Consider the following 17,487-nt stretch of genomic DNA (forward strand, 5'->3'; position numbering starts at 1 on the left):
TCCAATCCAAGAGAGAATTGGCGCCTTTTCTGTGGAAGCAACCGAGTTGCTTCCACAGAAAAGGCGCCCCATTCTCCTTTTGAATACTCTCAAGTAAGCCTGCAGTCTCAGAGCAAAGTGCTGTAATGGTTTGATACCGTATTATAAGGTCCTTAAGGTAAGATGGGACCTGACTATGACAGCTATTGAAACCTTTAATCGCCTCATGTTTGTATATGTCCAGCTGATGGCTTTTTGTCCTTACCACCTAAAAGTTTGCTTGTTGTAAAGTCAACATGTGATGCCTAATATCGGTACTAATTTTGACTTTGGCTCCTGGCTAGGCATAAGATTTACACCCAGTCATACCAAGAAGGTGGCTTAAACCTAGATGTTGCAACAGACTTAGAATGACTTAAAAATTTATGATTGGCTTAGTTTATGATCAGACCAAAACTCTATTGGTGGAAATGGCCTCTGATTACTCATCTGTTTTCCAAGGTTACGCTTAAGTATTACAGGCAGAAGTTTTTTGCCTTGTGTTAGTTGTTTTTCATTGATTTATTTTTTAATGTATTATTTATTTATTGTACTAATAACTGTACTAACTGTGGTAATGGCATAATTACCATTAAGCTATGAGCAGACTAGTAACTCTATTTATGTAAAGTCTTCTGTAATACCATCACAAATTCAAGTTTAAAAACTGAAAAACGCATTTCCCATAAGCCCATTATTTTCCATCCAGCCTCTCAGCCATTGGAGTGTTTTTTTTTTTTTCAACTTTAATTTTTATTAGTTTAAGTTAACATTGAAGACCATACAGTAAAGTAAAGAAAATTACAAGCAAACAAACACACAAAACATTCTGGAGTTTACATTTCTTTTTCCATCTGCCACATGCAAATTTCTTATTATGTTGTGGTTTTGGTGCCACTTCGGAATGCTTTCCACTTCCTCCATTGTCTATCATATTTGCATCCCATCAATCTAATATTGAATGTTATTTTTTCCATCTCTGAGATACCCTCTACAATACTAATCCAATCTCGTTGAGTGGGAGGGTCTGGGTGTAACCACTTCTTTGTGATTGCTTTTTTGGTTGCGGCTAGAATTATTTTTGCTAGATATAAGTCCTCCTTTTGTATCTGTTCTTTTATGTTTCCAAGATACATCACTTGGCAGGTGTTTGGAAGTGCATAACCCAAAATATTATCCATGGTCATTTTAAGGTCTTCCCAATACTTTTTAATTTTTATGCACTTCCAAAATATATGTGAATGGTCTGCTTCTGTTTCTCCACACAGTCTCCAGCATTTCTGTGGACTTGAGGTCTGTTTACTTTTAATTTTGGGTGTAATGTAAAAACGTGTCAAATTTTTCCAACAAAATTCCCTCCACAACGGCGAATTCGTTGTGCTGTGTTGTATTTCGCACATACTGACCCATTCCTTCTCTGTTATAGTTATGGCCAGTTCAGCTTCCCATTTCTTTTTAAGGTAAAAGGTTGTGTCCTGTCTATCTTCTTCTAATGATCTATAGAAAGTGGAAATAGCTTTGAATTGTTTATGTTCATAGCAATTTTTTACTATTCCAATAACACCCAATGATTTTTCAAACCAGTCAGACTTTATTTGCTTTACGCAATAATCCCTAACTTGCAGATATCTAAACAAATCTCTATTTTCCAATTTGTATTCATTTTTTAATTGTTGGAAACTCATTAGTGTTCCATTTTTCATTAGAGTACAAACTGCTGTAATCCCTTTTAACTCCCACCATTTGAATGTTTGGTCCAATTGTCCCGGTATAAATTTTTTATCATGTCTAAACCATCTCAGCAAAAATACTTGTTCTTTTAACTGATGTTTTTCTATTACTGTATGCCATATGTCTAATGTAAATTTCGCAATTTGATTCATTCTACTTTTGTAAGAGGTCATTAATTGTTTATCAGAGATACAAATTTGAATTTTGTTTCCCTCAATTTCTTTCTCAATTTCCTTCCACCGGGACTCATATTCTGGTCTACACCAACCAACAAGAGGTCTAAGTTGGGCTGCGTAAAAGTATTCCCTTAGGTTAGGCAAAGCCATCCCTCCCTTACACTTCGGGAGTTGCAATGTTGTTAGCCTTGTTCTGGGCTTCTTCCCATCCCATATAAACCTTGAGATCATCTTGTCCCATATTTTAAATTTTCTTTGAGGTATAGGAAGTGGGAGTGATTGAAACATATATATATATATATGTAGCAATCTTGGGAGAACGTTCATCTTTATTATTTGAATTCTAGAGTAAAAATTTGTAGGTGTTGTTAATCACCGTTCTAGGTCTTTTTTTATGTTACCCTCCACCTGATTGTAGTTTGTGTCAGACATATCAGATAATGATTTTGTCAAGGTTACACCCAAATATTTCATGGTATTCAAGTGCCAATTTAGTTTATATTCATCTCTAATCTTTTGAGAAGGTGCATAATTGAATGATAGAATTTGTGTTTTGGATACATTAATTTTGTAGCCCGACAAGTGTTCGAAAGTATGGAATAGTTGCATCAGAATTGGAAAGCACTTGTCAGGATCTCGTAAGAAAACAATGACATCGTCAGCAAATAATCCAATAAGATGTTTTTGCCCGGCAAGAGTTACCCCCTCCAGATTTGGGTGCTGCCGCACTGCTTGCGCTAGTGGCTCGGCATATAAAGCAAAAAGAATTGGGGACAAGACCCAGCCCTGTTTAGTGCCTCTATGTAGCTGAATTCTGTCCGTCAGGCTACCATTCACCTTGATTCTGGCTGTAGGTTGATTATAAATTGTTCTTATACATTGTATTGAACTGTCCCTAAACCCAAATTTTTTCAATACTTCAAATAGGAAGAGCCAACTAACACTATCAAATGCCTTTTCTTGATCTAAACTTATTAACACAGTACTGATATTGGTCTTTTCTGCATTGTCGATAATGTGAAGGACTCTCCTTATATTATCCTGTGCCTGACGCCCCTTAATGAATCCGGTTTGGTCCACTTCTATTAAGTCTGGTACAAAATTTTGAAGTCTTTTGCTAATAATCGAGGCGTACAATTTGTAATCATTATTAAGAAGGGAAATGGGTCTATAGTTCTTGCAATACTCTTTGTTCTTACCTTCTTTAGGTAAAATTGTGATGATGGCTTCTCCCCATGATGGTGGGGCTATTCCCTGTTTCAGAGTCCAGTTAAAGCAGGATAGAAGAAGTGGCTTGAGTTCTTCTTTGAACACTTTATAAAATTCAGACTGAAAGCCGTCACTTCCTGGGGCTTTGTTTGTTTTCTGCTCGACAATAGCTGTATCTAATTCCTTATCAGTAATCTGTGAAATCAATAATTTGTTTTGGGTATCCCCTATAGAGGGCAAGTCGAGCGGATCAAGAAAATTTTTAATTGTCTCAAGGTCTGCAGCAGCCGGTTGTGAGTACAGTCTCGTGTAGTATTTTTTAAACTCATTTTCTCTCTCATTGGGCATATAATGTAGTTTGTTACTGTCTAAGTTTCTTACTTTGTTAATAATCATTGATGTCTGCTTTTTACGCAGTCTTCTTGCAAGTATTTTAGTTGCTTTAGGCCCTGATTCGTAATAAGTTTGTTGCATAAACCTAGCCTTTTTTTCTACTTCTTCTTTTAGTAATTCATCAATTTGGTTTCTAATATCTGATATTTCTTCTAGAATTAGTGAATTTTTTGATGGTTTGTGCTCCTTCTCGAGACGATTAAGTTTTTCTGTTAAATTTTTATATAGAGCCAGTCGCACTTTTTTTTTGTGCAGCTATTAGTTTTCCCCGTAAAACTGTCTTTAGTGCATCCCAAAGTATGATTGGGCTCACATCTCCAGTATCATTGTCTTCTATATACGTTTTAATGTCCTCTTTGATTTTCTTAACATATTCATCCCTATTTAGAATACCCAAATTAAGTCTCCATGCTGTATATATTTTCCTCTTATTAAGGCTGAGTTCTAGACTAATCAAACTGTGATCTGAAACATCGGCCACACCAATTTTGCATTCTGTAACATTATGAATTTCTTCAATACTAATTAGAAAATAATCAATTCTAGAATATGTAGCGTGAGGGACAGAGTAATGGGTGTAGTCCCTAGTTTGAGGGTTGCGTGTTCTCCATACATCAATCAATCCCACCTCCTGTAATATTGTGTTCATAAAATTTGTCAGGCGATGTTTACATGTTGCAACACTGGTTGTGTCGATGTTCCGGTTTAACACAACATTGTAGTCCCCTGTGCATACCACCAGACCTTCAGATTCTTGTGTCACTACATTGAATAAATCTTTGAAATCACTTTTCTCACTTCCTGGTGGGGCATAGATATTGACCAGGGTAACTAGTTTATTTTCCAATTTCCCTTTAATTAATAAGTATCTACCTTCCTTATCAGACACCTCTCTGTGACATTCAAATTGGACAGAGTTTGCTATTAAAGTAGCTACTCCTCTTTTCTGACTTTGTCTATAAGAGTTATAATAAGTGTTTTTATAGCCAAATCTTTTCAATTTTTCATGTTCCTGTGGAGGCAGGTGTGTCTCCTGCAAGAATATTACCTGTGCCTTTTCCTTTTTGAGTTTTGCTACCACCTTACTTCTTTTGATTGGATTATTCAATCCATTCACATTTAGTGACACCAGTTTAATATTATGTAAAGACATAATCTGCACAATTGTGGGTCATAATTCTCCAGACAACAAAAAATTGTGGCCTTAACATTTGGCCAGCTACCATAAAACAATACAACGATGAAAAAAAAAAAAGTAAACAAACCCTACAACACCCGACTTCCACATTGGGGTGAATACCTCCCACCCTGAGTCCCCGTTGGCAGGCTGAGGAGAAAGTCTCTTCACAGAGGGCCCCTCCTTGGCGGTGATACGTAATGTTTCACACATCCAAAAGTCCAACGACCTCTGGCAGAAATATTTAAGGTCACAGCGAAGTCTATTTATTTGTATTAAACTATTCAATGAGGCACTCTTTTTGATCATCACTCTCACGCGTGAAAATAAATTGTCACTCTCAGGTAAAAAACAAAAACGGAATTGACAGTATCAGGTATGGGGGAAAAAAAAAACTTGAATAGTCAGTAGTTTAAAACTCGTGGCTCTTAAACTTAAATATCTCGATGAAAGTGTAATCGATACCTTAAGTGACGTAGATGATATCCTCATCCCCTATGGAAGCAGCATATACTGTCCTCTTATCGTGTCGATTCACTGCCATAGTGTAGCTCGTGACAGACGCTCCATCTCCGGTCCCAAATCCATTGAATCTGCTCCTGGCAGCTGCACGGTGTATCCTCTCTTTCTCAACTCAAGCACAGCTTCCCGTGCGCTGCCGTAGGTGCATACACCCGTATCCCAATGGATACGAATTTTATCGAGCGGTGTTTGGAATCTGACGCCTTTTTCTTTCAATGCCCTTTTGATGTTCCCGTATTCCCGACGCTTCTGGGCCACCTCTGTAGCATAGTCATGGTCAAACGATATATGCTGACCTTCGTACACGACTTTACCAGCCCAGGCTCTTTTTAAGATGTCCTCCTTGCGTATATATTCCTGGAAATTTATTATTATTGACCTGGGCGGCGCATTCTGACCCGGTTTTCCCGTCAAAGCTCTATGGGCTCGTTGTATCCGTAGGCTCATATCATGTGGCAATGAAAGGGCTTTTTTCAGTAATTCCTCCACAAACTGTGGCATCGAATCACCTTCTGCTCCTTCCGGGACTCCATAGAGTCGAATGTTATTCCTTCTGGATCGTCCTTCCAGATCTGTCATCTTTCTTTGTATGGATTTATAGTTTCCCATAACTTTGATTAAAGCGTCTTTCATGGCTGCGTTTAATGTCTCTGCTTCCGCGATTCGTGTCTCTGCTTCCATTAGCTTGCATTCAAGTGAGTTAGCTTTTTCGGTGTTTGCAGAAATGCTCTGGTAGACTTCTGCTTTCAGTGATGCCAATTCAGCTCTCACGTCTTGTCTCAGCTCCTCTCTCATTTTTTGCATATCTTGCTTACTTTCAGTACGAAATGTTTGCAGTTCCATCTTGATATCTTTTAGCATTGCGCTAACGCTCTCGGAGTCCCGTTGTTGATCAGCGTTATCCATTTCCTTATGTTCTTGGTATGCTGCTCGTTTTGTGTGACTTCTAGTCTTCGCACCCCCACTCATCCCAATCAGGATTGTTTATATTCTTGAATTTGGGGGGTTAATTGGAAGAGTTTGCTGCCAGGCACCCAACTACACGTCCATCTTGGTTGCTCGCTAAACCGGAAGTCCCCGGAAAAACCAGTCATTGGAGTTTTAATGATCTTGAGCAACGTTGCTGGTTGGATTAACAGTGATTAAACGATGTAGCAACACATTGAAATCAGTAAATCAGATCTTCCATGATGTTTAAACTTTTTTTTTTTCCTGTCAGATTCTGCAGATCTTGGTGAAAGCAGTTGTTGAGAACTTGACAGACAGCCAAGGTGAGCAGGCAGGAGCCCTCCAGTCCAAACTGAAGGAGCTCCTAGGTCGGGTCAGTTCTCGCCACAGCAGTGACGCTGAGATATGGCGACAGTATGCCCTGCTGTATGGTGACGGCCACAGCTCCAACCCAGAAAACAACGACAAGGTCGGTAACATGCACTCGCATGTTTTTCTTTGTTTGTTTGTTTGTGGGGTTTTTGTTTTTTTTTTATTCTAACAAGTCTTGGATCTACCAGTTTCTACTATACAAAGGGTCGGACCGGCTCTTCATTCAAAGCTTGTGATTCCAAAGGGTTTGTTTCCTAACAGGTAATGCAGAAACTGGATTGAGGCACGCTTATTGCTGAAATTTCCAATTGTGAGCTCTCTTTTTTCTGATGTTGCTCTCCACTCATCTGCAGAAAACAACTTTATATACAAGTTCATTTTCATCTGGCAGTTGTTTATATAAAAAACCAAAGTGAGCATTAATAAAAACTAAATGCACTTAAATCAGTGGCATGCAGTGACTTTTACAGAAAGATAATCCCCAATACAAACATTTGTCATCATCTTAGATAAATTAGATTAAATTAAAACATACCATTTGTTTTTCTTTCTATTAATGTACGGTCTTTAGCTTACATTGTAAAACACCTTGAGGCAACTGTTGTTGTGATTTGGTGCTATATAAATAAATTGTATTGAATTGAATTTGTGCCTTTCAGCACTCTGCTTAGACATCTTCACCTTTCTGCACTCCTTCCTGACTAAAGAATTCTAAATTCTTATTCTTTAAATCATAAGTCAATCGTTTAACCTTTTAAGGACCACAGATCTCTGGGGGAAAAAGGTTGTTGCTAAGCTTAGAAACACAGGCTAAATCTTGATTTTAAAAAATTATATTAATATATATTAATCAAAAACATCAGCTAAATGAAAAGGCTTGAGGATTGTGCGGCGTGGTTAAATGTCCATATCTAGGAGGGTTAAACTTATTTAATCAACTAAATAAATTGACATCACTAATCTGAAAGTGCTTATGCTAGTTGTTTTTCCATACCAAGTGTAGATTGTAGCTGATCTCAGAGCAGTGAAAGCACAGCCAACAGCAGCTTGTACATGCTGGTTTCATTTGAGTTTACCGTGAAAGACCAAAGATTTATCCAAAATAAGTATGTGCAAATCATTAGAAAAAAGCTGCTGGCCTCTCAGCTTGTCCAGATCCAGTGATTAACACAGTGAGATGAACACACCCATAAATGGAGACTGCCATGGTATGTATCAGTATGAAACAAGCCCAACTTTCAGCAACAATAGCCTGTTGTCCTTTACATTCTGCCACAAGATTGGGGTAATGTAAAGGATGGATGCAGACTGGTGTGGAGCTTTTTTTATTTTTATTTATACTTAAATTTATTTTATTTTACAAAATAAAATAATGCAAGGTTCCCTGTACTAACAGAATGCCACTGACTCATGTAATATACGACATGAAAAACACATTTGAACATTAAGATAACATTTACAAACCTCATAAGCATATGGTGGAAGAATGTTACCATGATGGCCTCACAAGTCAAATCTGTAGTGTAATCCCTGTTGTTTAACTTTGCTGGTTGAATCATGTATTTAGTTGAGCCACACAAAGTGGCAATAGATGGCTTTGAAAAAACACCCGTTTGTATGTTTGGCTACCTAATGATCTAGTGGATATTTGGCTAACAGAAGGTCTCTTATAAATTCCTTGAGTACTCCTCATGAATCACCATCATTTATTCACTCTTTTGTTACTTTTGGTTTCCAACAGTCTCCTTGTTTGGAAATTTTTTAAAAAAAGTCAAGGGTAAAAGTGGGGGCTGCATTTGACTACCAGAAAGGTACTGCAGCTTCTGTGTTTTGTTTTGTTTTGTTTTGTTTTGTTTTGTTTTTCTAGGCGCTGCAGTTCCTGTCCAAGGCCCATCGCTGTGAGGTTCAGGGAGGCGGTTGGGAGAAAGAACCTGCTCTCTTCAAGGAGGTGATCAAACAAGCTGTCCACATGGGAGAAGGTTAGCTCACCACCCAGCTCTGTATGCCCTCATAGCCATTTCTTAGAGGAACAGAGAAGATGAAAGGATGGCGATGAGTTGGAAAAGCGATATCTCTGATTACAGTTTAGATGATAATCTCCTCAAACCTTTGATGTTTTCATTACAGTAAGACAGATTCATAGGGTTAAACACTGGAGAGAGGCAATCAGAAGTGACTTTGAAAATAATAATGATGCTGTGAGGTATTAAATGTGTTTGCATTCTCCATCAGTTTATCCCTCTTCCCTCAACTAATTTTAGCCATGTTCTTGGGTGTGATGTTTGGGTTCTTTAAAACACAATTCAAATCCCTTCACTTTTAAATACTTTAAATACTTTTAAATACTTGTGTGTTAGATTTGATTGTCAGTGAATAAGACCGGATTTTTGTACATAAGACTACATTAGTTTAGTTAATATTTTTATTCAATATAATAATAATAATAATGATCAGTGCCTCATGCTACGTATAGTCTGTGTTTTTTTGGTATGCTGTCTGTGATGCAGCATTATAGAGGTACTTCTGATCATCTGATTCTACCAGGATCACAGTACCATCTGCTCACCTGCAAGCTCTCTTCAAACCAATGTTCAAACCAAAATTCTCCCATATCACCCCTGTGTTAAAATCCTTGCACGGGCTTCCGGTTGAGTATAGATATCAGTTTAAAATGCTCACTTTCCGTTCATGTCCCTACAAGGTGAGGCCCCCATTTAAATCACTGAGCTTCTCCAACCGTATTCTCCAAACCGGATCCTTAGATCCACTGATATTGGTCTTCTAACCATTCCATGCTTTTATTCCCATGTGAAGCACTTTGAAATAACTTCCTGTTTTAAAAAGTGCTATATAAATAAATTTTACTTACTTACAATGTTTTATTATCTGAAAGAGGAACCCTTACATCCTCTAAGATAAAAACAACAAATGAATTATTCTAAATACCAAAAAGATAAATTATATATCCAGTGCATCTGGAAAGTATCCACAACACTTGTTCCACATTTTGTCATTTTTTCAAAATGGAAATAAATTGTCCCTGTGTGTTAGCCCTGCGACAGACTGGCGACCTGTCCAGGGTGTACCCCGCCTCTCGCCCTATGACAGCTGGGATAGGCTTCAGCGCCCCCCGCGACCCTGAAAAGGATAAGCGGAAGCGAATGGATGGATGGATGGAAATAAATTCAATTTTAATTCACGTACACAATATTGCAGAATTGGTGACTTTTTACTTAGAGTGCTTTTAGTTTTTGGGGTGCTGTGCAGCTTTTCAGCTCAATGACCTCCTGATATAGGGAGAGCCTGATCAGACCCAGCTGCCCTGCTAGGCTTCCTGGCACTGCCCCACCCGGCCACAACGAGTGAACTCTTTGGCTTAAATGAAAGTGTCCTGTCTCAAGGAAACTGGGCACCGCTCATCTGCTCAATACCATCGCTGGTACATATCCACATGCTGTGGGGATGTGAGATCAAGGGAAAAATGAATGCAGTCATGTACAGAGAGCCTTGATGATAAGCTGCTCCAGAGTGCTCACTAGGCCGGACTTGGCCGAAGGTTTATATGCCAAGAGCACGCAGCCATGATAACAGTGGATTGGCTTCAGGACCACTCTGAACATTTCTTGAGTGGCCCAGCCAGAGTCCAGACCCGAGTGATCATATCTGGAGCGATCTGAAAATGGCTGTGCAATGACGCTCTGCATCTAACCTAATGCAGCTCGAGAGGTTCTGCAAAGAAGAATGGAAGAACCTGTTCAAAAATAGTTAGACTTGAGGCTTTAACATGCAACATTTGGAGTTAGGCTGTGTAGCTTCTGCTTAAACACAAAAACATCTGGTTGATAAAACTCTTGATCACCTCCCTTACACGACAAAACGACAAACAAGTAAAGTGCTGTGAATACTCTTGTGATGTATTGGGATTAAGTAAGCGTTCAGGGTCACCTGATCCATTCCTACCAATAAGCTTTAAAAAAATGTAAGCGCCCAGTTTGTCTCCCAAATACAAACCGGGTGCCGGTTCCACAGAGGAACTTGAAGCCTCTGCCTCCCATTCTACTGTTAACCCTAGAACACTGTCAGATGATTTTCACCCACGTGAAACTGATAGTGTTACAAAACTCCACATTAATGTAGTTTTTTGCTCTCACAAGTAAACTGAGAGTAAAGTGTTGTATTGAGGTGATATGGTAGTATGAGATCTAAGTAAGATGGGGCCTGTTACTTCATGTAGTATTGGCAGTTGGGCATGGAGGACCAGATCTTTGGCACAAGCTTCTCTTTTCGGTCAGCTGTTCTCGAGGCATTTAGTGCGTTGGACGTATTACCTGTTCTTTGGGATTGGTACCTAATCTCACAGTGTGGACATGATGGTATCTCCCCCCGACCTGATTTAAAATGTGTGAAATTACATTGGGATTTTTTTTGTCAATGCAACACTAGAAGCTGTAACTAGAAGTCAATGATGTAAAAAATTAAAATTTCAAGGAAAAACCCCTGGAATTGGCTAGCATAAATTCTTATAGTGTCCACTGATGGAAAAGGGGTGGAACAATTACTGTTAAATGAAAGCGTCCAAACTGAACAACTGAACAACAGCAGCTTTAATCAGGGAGGTGATCAAGAGTTTTATCAACCAGACGTTTTTGTGTTTAAGCAGAAGCTATACAGCCTAAGTCCAAGTACACTAATAGTGTTTGAGTACAGAAATTAACTTCTGGGATACTTAAAAATTACAAAACATTTTGGGAAAGCTACAAACATCAGCCACACTTGAATCTTGGATTCCCTCCATCCATCTTCTTCCACTATCCGGGGCCAGGTCGCAGTTCTGCTCTGAGCCCCTAACTCCTCACCCTATCTCTAAGGGAGAGGCCAGCCACCCTTCGGACAAAGCCCATTTCCACTGCTTGTATCCGCGATCTCGTTCTATCAGTCACAGCTCGTGGGCATATGTGAGGGTAGGGATGTAGATCGACCAGTAAATTGAGATCTTCGCTTTTACACTCGGCGCTCTCTTCCCCACAATGAACTGGTACAACATCCGCATCACTGCAGCCGCAGCACCAATTCGTCTGTTCATCTCCCGCTCTCTTCTCCCGTCACTCGTCAACAAGACCCCAAGACATTTAAACTCCTCCACTTGGGGCAGGAACTCGTCTCTGACCCAGAATGGGGAATCCACCCTTTTCTGGCTATGGAGCATGGCGTCAGATTTGGAGGTGCTGATTCTCATTCCCACCACTAGGATTCCCCAAAGTACTAAAAAGTTAAGAGATTGTATTTGTTGACAAATGAGACAAAACTAAGGAATATACTAGTATAGTATTTTTATTATGTTTTCAGACCAAACACAAAGCCAAGTTCTCACACAGTTGATTAAATACAAACTCTATGAAATACTCCAATAGAGGTAAACATTCGCCAGAAAGTGAGCTTGACACTGTTATACAGTAGAAATGCCCTGAAATCAATCTGAAATGGAGAATAACTCAAGTGTCGCCATCTGTATGATTAGATTTTGCTTTTGTTTAAAGACAGAAGAATAAAGCTCCCTTTATTCTTGGGCTTGGAGAAAAGATAGCATAATAGTACTTCCTGGTGAGTTTAGAAAATGTGTTGCTGTTACTTGATTACAAGTCTTGGTTGAAACTTCTTCTAATCCCTTTAATCCCTAATCCCCTCCATGTTGAGGGCATACTTGTGGGTTGCAAAATGGTCCAAACACACTCCAGTGATACAGCTCACACAAGCAATGAAATAGAGCACTTTTGAGGGTTTTGGAAGACACCTTTTGGATTCCCATCTTGGATATTTGTGCTTGTGCATGGTGATCCCAAAGAATTAACTGCTATGGTAATAAATCTGATTTCTGACTTTCTAAATGCTACGTCTATGCTTGGATGCAGAAGCTTTTCCCTGCATTCTCTAAGTCTCTCTTTCTCTGTATCACAGTGGCACTCAGTTGCAGTGTGAAGAAGAGTAATCCAACAGAAGCTCTTCAGATACTGTCCTCTACACGCCTCAGTCTCAGGAGTCTGGCCACCAAAGCCAAGGTAACATTAAGAGACCCCCACTTAGCATGAAGCAGATATCTGCCTCACTTTATAGACAGTTTTTCGGATCAGGAACTAGGAGGAGGATTGAGGTTAGCCTGTCCTACTGTGTGTGTTCGTACTGTAGAAATTGCTCCTTTAAGGACCTCTTTCAGTGATGTTTTCTGGTAGTTCCTACTGCTTGTCAGTACTTCTGAAAATTAAAACACTAAACCTTGTTTGCACCTATTTTGTATTTCCCTTTGTTTACAGATATTTAATGTATATTGTATACCAATATTAGACGCTGATATTAAAACAGAAGTAAATTTTCATACCATCCATATAAGTAAAAGCTCAGGTTTCAGAGTGCTATGGCCACTGATTCATTTTCTTTCTGCTCTTGGCTCTCCATGATGTTAGTAAGAATGGGCATTCTTATAAGCTCATTCAAGGTGTACAGCTTTGGCTATGAGCAAGAAAGCCACACCTTCCTGCCTCAGTTCACCAGGGGCAGCCAATCAGAAGAAAAGTTGGCTTGTTTAGGTTATAGCCTCACCCTGTAGCAGATGGGATAGGCTCGCGTGTCTCTTGGCTTGATAACAATAAGGTGTCCAGAACCTCTTTAGCTCGTGGTCTTCACTTAGTAAGTGACGGTGGCAGCACATGCTCATGCAGATGTTGTCAGCATGCAGCCTGACACAAAATCTTTACCAGGTTGTGACACCATTCAAATCATCTGTTCTGTCTGAACAAACTCATCCAGGAGGCGATCAAGACAAATGTCAGACGTGAAGATTTATAGACATAGGCGTTTGGGTTGTTAAGTCATTCTTCTCAGTGGTATAAGTTAACATTAATTACTTTATAATCGACTCTTCCATTGTATACGTCTTCCAGCAAATGCACACAGACGTGGCCACAGGAAAGATCCATGCTGAGCTGCAGGACGGCGCTTCTGCTCTGGAGCAAGTCATCACCGAGCTGCAGGATCTGAGTGGGAAGCTGTGTAACCAGTCACAGTGACCATCCATATCTAATATGGCCCTTTTGTGGCAAAAGATAGAGCCTTTGGTTCTCAGGGGTCCTCAGTAAGACTCAGTAATAAAGACCTAAACAGGCTCTACACCTGCAGTTATCATCACAGTGTATTACTGAACCTGTTAAATAAAGAAAGGCAAAGGACTGAATTTGTAATCCTATTTTTATACCTTTATGTCCACTTTGAAATGTAAACACTGACTGGATGGCATCTTAAAATACAATGTTAAAAATTTGAATGCTTGCTTTGATTTTTTTTTTTTTTTTTTTTTGTAAATGAAGTGATAAAATCACCTTTATCTGTGATAAACAAAGTGATCAGTTGACAGATTTTGAAGCTGCATTCATACAGAATAAGTTGAGCAGCAGCAGAAGGCTCTCAGGGACAGGATCCAGCTTTAGGTCATCTGTATCTGTAAATATTTAGATCCCTCTCTCATCCACTGTACAGACAAGTGTAAATGTAGTAAAAATAGACCTAAAGTGTAATAATGTGATTGGTACAGTAGGTTACTGCACCCATTGTGGTAATTTCTGCAGAACAGAACATGAAGAAAAATCGAGCCGCTATTCCAACTTCTTTGTCTGACATATTTCAAGATGCATACTCTAAAAAGCTTAAATCTATGCTCTTTCTTTTGTTATAACTATTCAGTTCAATTTAATTTTATTTATACCACCTATTTGCAAGCACTTTAACGACAGTGGGAACAAAAAACTCCCTTTTAACGGGAAGAAAACTCCAGCAAAACCAGCCTCAGGGATGGATGGCCATCTACTGCAACCAGTTTGGGTGAGGGGAGGAAGACAGGACAAAGACATGGTGTGGAAGAGAGCCAGAGATTAATAACAAGTAATGATTCAGTGCAGAGAGGTCTATTAACACATAGTGAGTGAGAAAGGTGACTGATCCCCCAGCAGCTTATACCTATTGCAGCATAACTAAGGAAGGATTCAGGGTCACCTGATCCAGCCCTACCTCATCTGAAGTAAGCCTGCAGTCCGAGAGGGAAGTGCACTAATGGGTTGATATGGTACTATAGGGTCGTTAAGATAAGATGGGGGCTGATCATTAAAGACCTTGTATGTGAGGAGCAGGATTTTGAATAAATGAAGGGAAGCCAGTATAGCTCTAGTCATGCTAATAGAATTTTATAGTCAACTAGGAAATAGTACTAATGTTAACCAGCCTGGAATAAACAAACAAATGTATTGGTGTTTGTCTTGTCTTTCCCATTCAGCCAATAATACATGTATTTATCCAAATAGTTGCTACGACTAGATTTGTATGAGATAGTGGTGTGCTATTCTATAAACTAACACTAGGTTAACAACTTGCATACATAGACTTTACATGCTAATTGGTAAATGGAAAATAGACTGGTTATATAGCGCTTTTCTACTCTACCTGAGCACTCAAAGCGCTTTATACAACAGTAACTAACAGACTAGTAAAGTCCTGTAAATGTACACATCAAAGCTTAAGCAGAGACCTCTTGCACATTCTACAGAGTCAAATTATTTGCTGTATAATTACATTAAAAAATGATCCAAAAGGCACAACAGTACAGCGAGTCATATTAAGAAAGGCGAGGCTGCTATTAAGGTGCTTATGTCAGCAACAAGGTGATAGTTACATAAATGGCAGCAATTAAAAAACGTCCAAGCAGAATGTTTTATTAAACTGGAGTTGTTTTAATATTGTAGCTGTAGTGTAAGTTCTTTCCAGAATAAATCAAAATGATTGGCTTTCTTCGTCCTTCATGAATATTTAAATGAAATTGATTCCTAACACCAAGTCTTATCTCTTAAAGAATTGGTTGTATAAAGACAAATTGTATACTAGGGAAACAGACTTACCTTTCTCCTGAATCTCTTAACTACCCGAGTTTAGTACTCAGCTCCCAAACACCACCTCCACCCATTGTGTTCTAAGATATAAAAAGGCTATTAAAAACCATGAGCCACGCTATTATGCTCTGCGAGATCATTTCCCAACTCATCCGACATGGTGAGCACACACACACACGCATCCCATTTCCCTGCAGTTCACACAGGGAGGAGACCACAATTTGTTTCCTCAACTGGAAGGAAAATTACCTTGACATTGCTCAAGGTTTTATCTCCCTTCTTTTTTCACTGTATTGGAGCTTGTGTTTTATTTTTCTCTGCCCATTTGTCACAAGAGCCAGAATCTCTGTTTTGAAAGTATTACCTATGGTAGCACAGCGATAAGGACTGAAAGGACTTGTTTAAAGACAGGGATACATGAATGCTGTTTATGCAGCCTCTGGAAATATGTAAATGGATGATCTCACATGAGGGAGTGGAGCGCTGTGACAATGTAAAATGTTGATGATTGCACTTTGACAGTTGCTTTCATGGTAAATTCTCTGAGCTAATACTCATGTTGGAATCCACATTTCCAGCCTCACTCCAGTTATGAAATAAAAACGGCAAGAAGAGATGACCTATTTTAGGCTCTGGATCATCATTCATCACCACATTATATCACACCCACAGGATCTCTCAGCACTGGTGACTAATCTTCCTAATATGATTGTAAATTTACCCAATGCTATTATTAGATAAAGTCCACAAGAGTGATTTGCTGCTGTTCTGTCATCACCCAGAGGACAGCTTTGATAAAAGAAAACACAAGTTTGATTGTTCTGTGCCAGACTTGCACTCCCAGAATTCCTGGTATTTCTCAGCAGGGGCTGCAAAGCTGATGTCACCATTCACAAAACTCCCATTACCTCACACTTTAGTTCATGCGGCAGGGACATTATTTCAGTTTGCACAGATTCCCATGTTGGAGTTGACACGTCCATAAATGTCTTGATCAGTCATCATTAATGATCCAGGTAAGGAAATCCTAGAAAGATGATTCTGTTCATCTGTACGTAGAGTCAGCTGTTGGTTTCATTAAACCAAATATGACCTGGATTCTTAGCCATTCGAGAAAATCTCTTCTCAGAAGAAGCAACAACAAAAACTGTCACTTGCACTTGGAAAAAAAAAATGTTTACAGCATCCCGGAAGGTATTGTTTTCTTGAAATCATGTAAATCAACTGGTTCTTATATGGTGTTTTTCTACTAAATATTAAATTGCAGTTTGATCCAGTGTAGTGATATTATTGTCCTGTGTCTTTTGTATCATTTTTAATAAGTCAGAAAAGTTCTTTGTACAGAACCCTTCATTCAAGCTAGTGCATTTCAAATTGCTTCACTAATGATTAAACAACCCGATAACTGAAAAGAAGATGTTTAGAAACTATGTTTAAAAAAGCAATACATTCATAAATTCAAAGCAATATAAAGTAGATAAAATTAATAGAATTAAATAGTTCAGGAAAAACTAAACAGGATGCAGGTGGACCCCTGCCTGGTCGCCTGGATCTCAAACTACCTCACCGACAGACCACGGTATGTCAGGCTGAAGGACATCACGTCTGACACTGTGGTCAGCAGCAGAGGAGCAGCACAGGGAACTGTGCTGTCCCCTCTTCTCTTCACCCTGTACACCTCTGACTTCTGCTACAACTCTGAATTATGCCATATTCAGAAGTTTGCAGATGACACAGCCATCATGGGGTGTATCTGGGATGATCAGGAAGAGGAGTACAGAAGTCTGGTGAGGAACTTTGTCACATGGAGTCACACAAACCACCTGCAACTCAACACCTCAAAGACCAAGGAACTGGTTGTGGACTTCGGGAGGTCCAGAGCAGGTCCACTGCCGGTTCAGATAGAGGGAGAGGAGGTGGAGGTGGTCAACACATACAAGTACCTCGGGGTGTGGGTGGACAACAAGGTGGACTGGTCATGCGACACGCAGCACCTGTATAAAAAAGGCCAAAA

At 39.3% G+C, this 17,487-nt stretch overlaps 1 protein-coding gene across 3 annotated transcripts in view; it reads left to right on the forward strand.

Annotated features, from left to right (window-relative positions):
- Positions 1 to 15,371, forward strand: part of ttc27 (tetratricopeptide repeat domain 27) — a 728,099-nt gene extending 712,728 nt beyond the window's left edge. For all 3 annotated transcript variants that reach the window (XM_025897217.1, XM_025897216.1, XM_025897218.1), the window contains 4 exons: positions 6,446 to 6,643; positions 8,414 to 8,525; positions 12,502 to 12,602; positions 13,482 to 15,371. In XM_025897217.1, coding sequence (XP_025753002.1) covers positions 6,446 to 6,643; positions 8,414 to 8,525; positions 12,502 to 12,602; positions 13,482 to 13,607 — 537 coding nt within the window. In that variant the 3' untranslated portion in view covers positions 13,608 to 15,371. The remainder of the gene's footprint in view (positions 1 to 6,445; positions 6,644 to 8,413; positions 8,526 to 12,501; positions 12,603 to 13,481) is intronic.
- Positions 15,372 to 17,487: the final 2,116 nt, after the last annotated feature.

This window comes from Oreochromis niloticus, linkage group LG13 (genome assembly GCF_001858045.2).
Source record: "Oreochromis niloticus isolate F11D_XX linkage group LG13, O_niloticus_UMD_NMBU, whole genome shotgun sequence".
In the NCBI taxonomy this organism is placed as follows: Eukaryota; Metazoa; Chordata; class Actinopteri; order Cichliformes; family Cichlidae; genus Oreochromis; species Oreochromis niloticus.